The sequence below is a fragment of the Crocuta crocuta genome, unplaced genomic scaffold (genome assembly GCF_008692635.1).
Source record: "Crocuta crocuta isolate KB4526 unplaced genomic scaffold, BGI_CrCroc_1.0 scaffold327, whole genome shotgun sequence".
NCBI classification, from domain to species: Eukaryota; Metazoa; Chordata; class Mammalia; order Carnivora; family Hyaenidae; genus Crocuta; species Crocuta crocuta.
In genome coordinates, this window is record NW_027529176.1 from 1,371,425 (window position 1) to 1,372,690 (window position 1,266).

At 72.4% G+C, this 1,266-nt stretch overlaps 1 protein-coding gene across 1 annotated transcript in view; it reads left to right on the forward strand.

Annotated features, from left to right (window-relative positions):
* The first annotated feature begins 319 nt into the window (after positions 1–319).
* Positions 320–1,266, forward strand: part of LOC144226649 (lymphocyte antigen 6H) — a 1,543-nt gene continuing 596 nt past the window's right edge. The window contains exons 1-2 of the mRNA XM_077758109.1: positions 320–379; positions 1,023–1,142. Coding sequence (XP_077614235.1) covers positions 328–379; positions 1,023–1,142 — 172 coding nt within the window. The 5' untranslated portion in view covers positions 320–327. The remainder of the gene's footprint in view (positions 380–1,022; positions 1,143–1,266) is intronic.

Consider the following 1,266-nt stretch of genomic DNA (forward strand, 5'->3'; position numbering starts at 1 on the left):
TCTGCGAACCGCGACCTGAGCGAACCAGCTTCGCTGCTACCCGCCTCCCTCTCTGCGTCTTTGTGCGTTTCGCTCGCTTCCTTTCGCAGTAAACGTTCTTCCGAGAAATTCCGAGGGGATCTCGGCCAAGCGGAGGGGGAAGGGATCCTGCCCGCGCCCGGGGAGGGGTGCGCAGGGCNGCCGCCCTCCCCCCCGACCCCACGCCCCCCACCCCCACAGGTGCCCGGCGCGGGTTGGGGCGTTTCGAGCTGTCACCCTGCCCGGGACGGAGGGCCCGTTCTCCCCGGAGGGGATGCTGTGATGGTGGACATTCTGGNGCCCGCAGCCATGAGCGGCCTCGGCCTGGTGCTGCTGGCAGCCCTGCTGTGCTGCGCGCCGGGTGAGTCTGGGGGCGGCCTGGGGGGCCGGGCCGGGTCCCCGGGGGAGCCGGGCTGTGGGGCCGCCGTCCTCCGACGGGCCCGTCACATCCNCTCCCGACCCCGGCGCCCCCAGCCGGGCCCTCGCGCCGGTCGCTGTCACTCACGGTGCCCCAGCCGCACGGGCCCCCCCGGCCCTTGTACCCGCGGCCGGTCCCCGAGGACGCGCCTCGTGCGAGGCTCCATCACTTCTCGGAGCCCCCACCGGCCTCCCAGCAGGTCCCGTTTGGTTCTTCCCAGCTTGGAACTGACCCAGCTGTGCGGGGAGGTGCGGGAAAGCCCCACAAGTGTGAGCTGTGTGCGGCTGCCGTGTGCACACCTGGGGGGGAGGGCACGGAGGGTGTCTGGGGGCTTCCAGACTCGCGGAGACGGGGCCCTCCCCGCAGATTGCCCAGAAGGCACACGGGCTCTTCCGGGGCCTGACATCCAGGTGCCAGTTCCGGCCTGGTCCCTGCTGGGCGCGCGGGGGTGGAGGTGGGGGTGTGCTCGGCCCTGTGCAGCCGCAGGGTCCCCAGCAGTGCGCGCGGTGGCCAGGGGAGCGGGGCCCAGGGCTGGCCGCCGGGGCCCCAGGTCCTCTGCTCATCCGCGTCCTGGCGCCCCGCGCAGCTCACGGCCTGTGGTGTCAGGACTGTACCCTGACCACCAACTCGAGCCATTGCACCCCGAAGCAGTGCCAGCCATCCGACACGGTGTGTGCCAGCGTCCGGATCACCGACCCCAGCAGCAGTGAGTCAGGGCCTCCGTGGGGACCGGCTGGCCTCGGATAAGAGTGCGGGTCTGTGGGTAGGACACCGCCCTGCTGTGACCGTGAGCGGGGTCGCTCCTGCCGGGTCCCCTCCGTGGCCCTTTC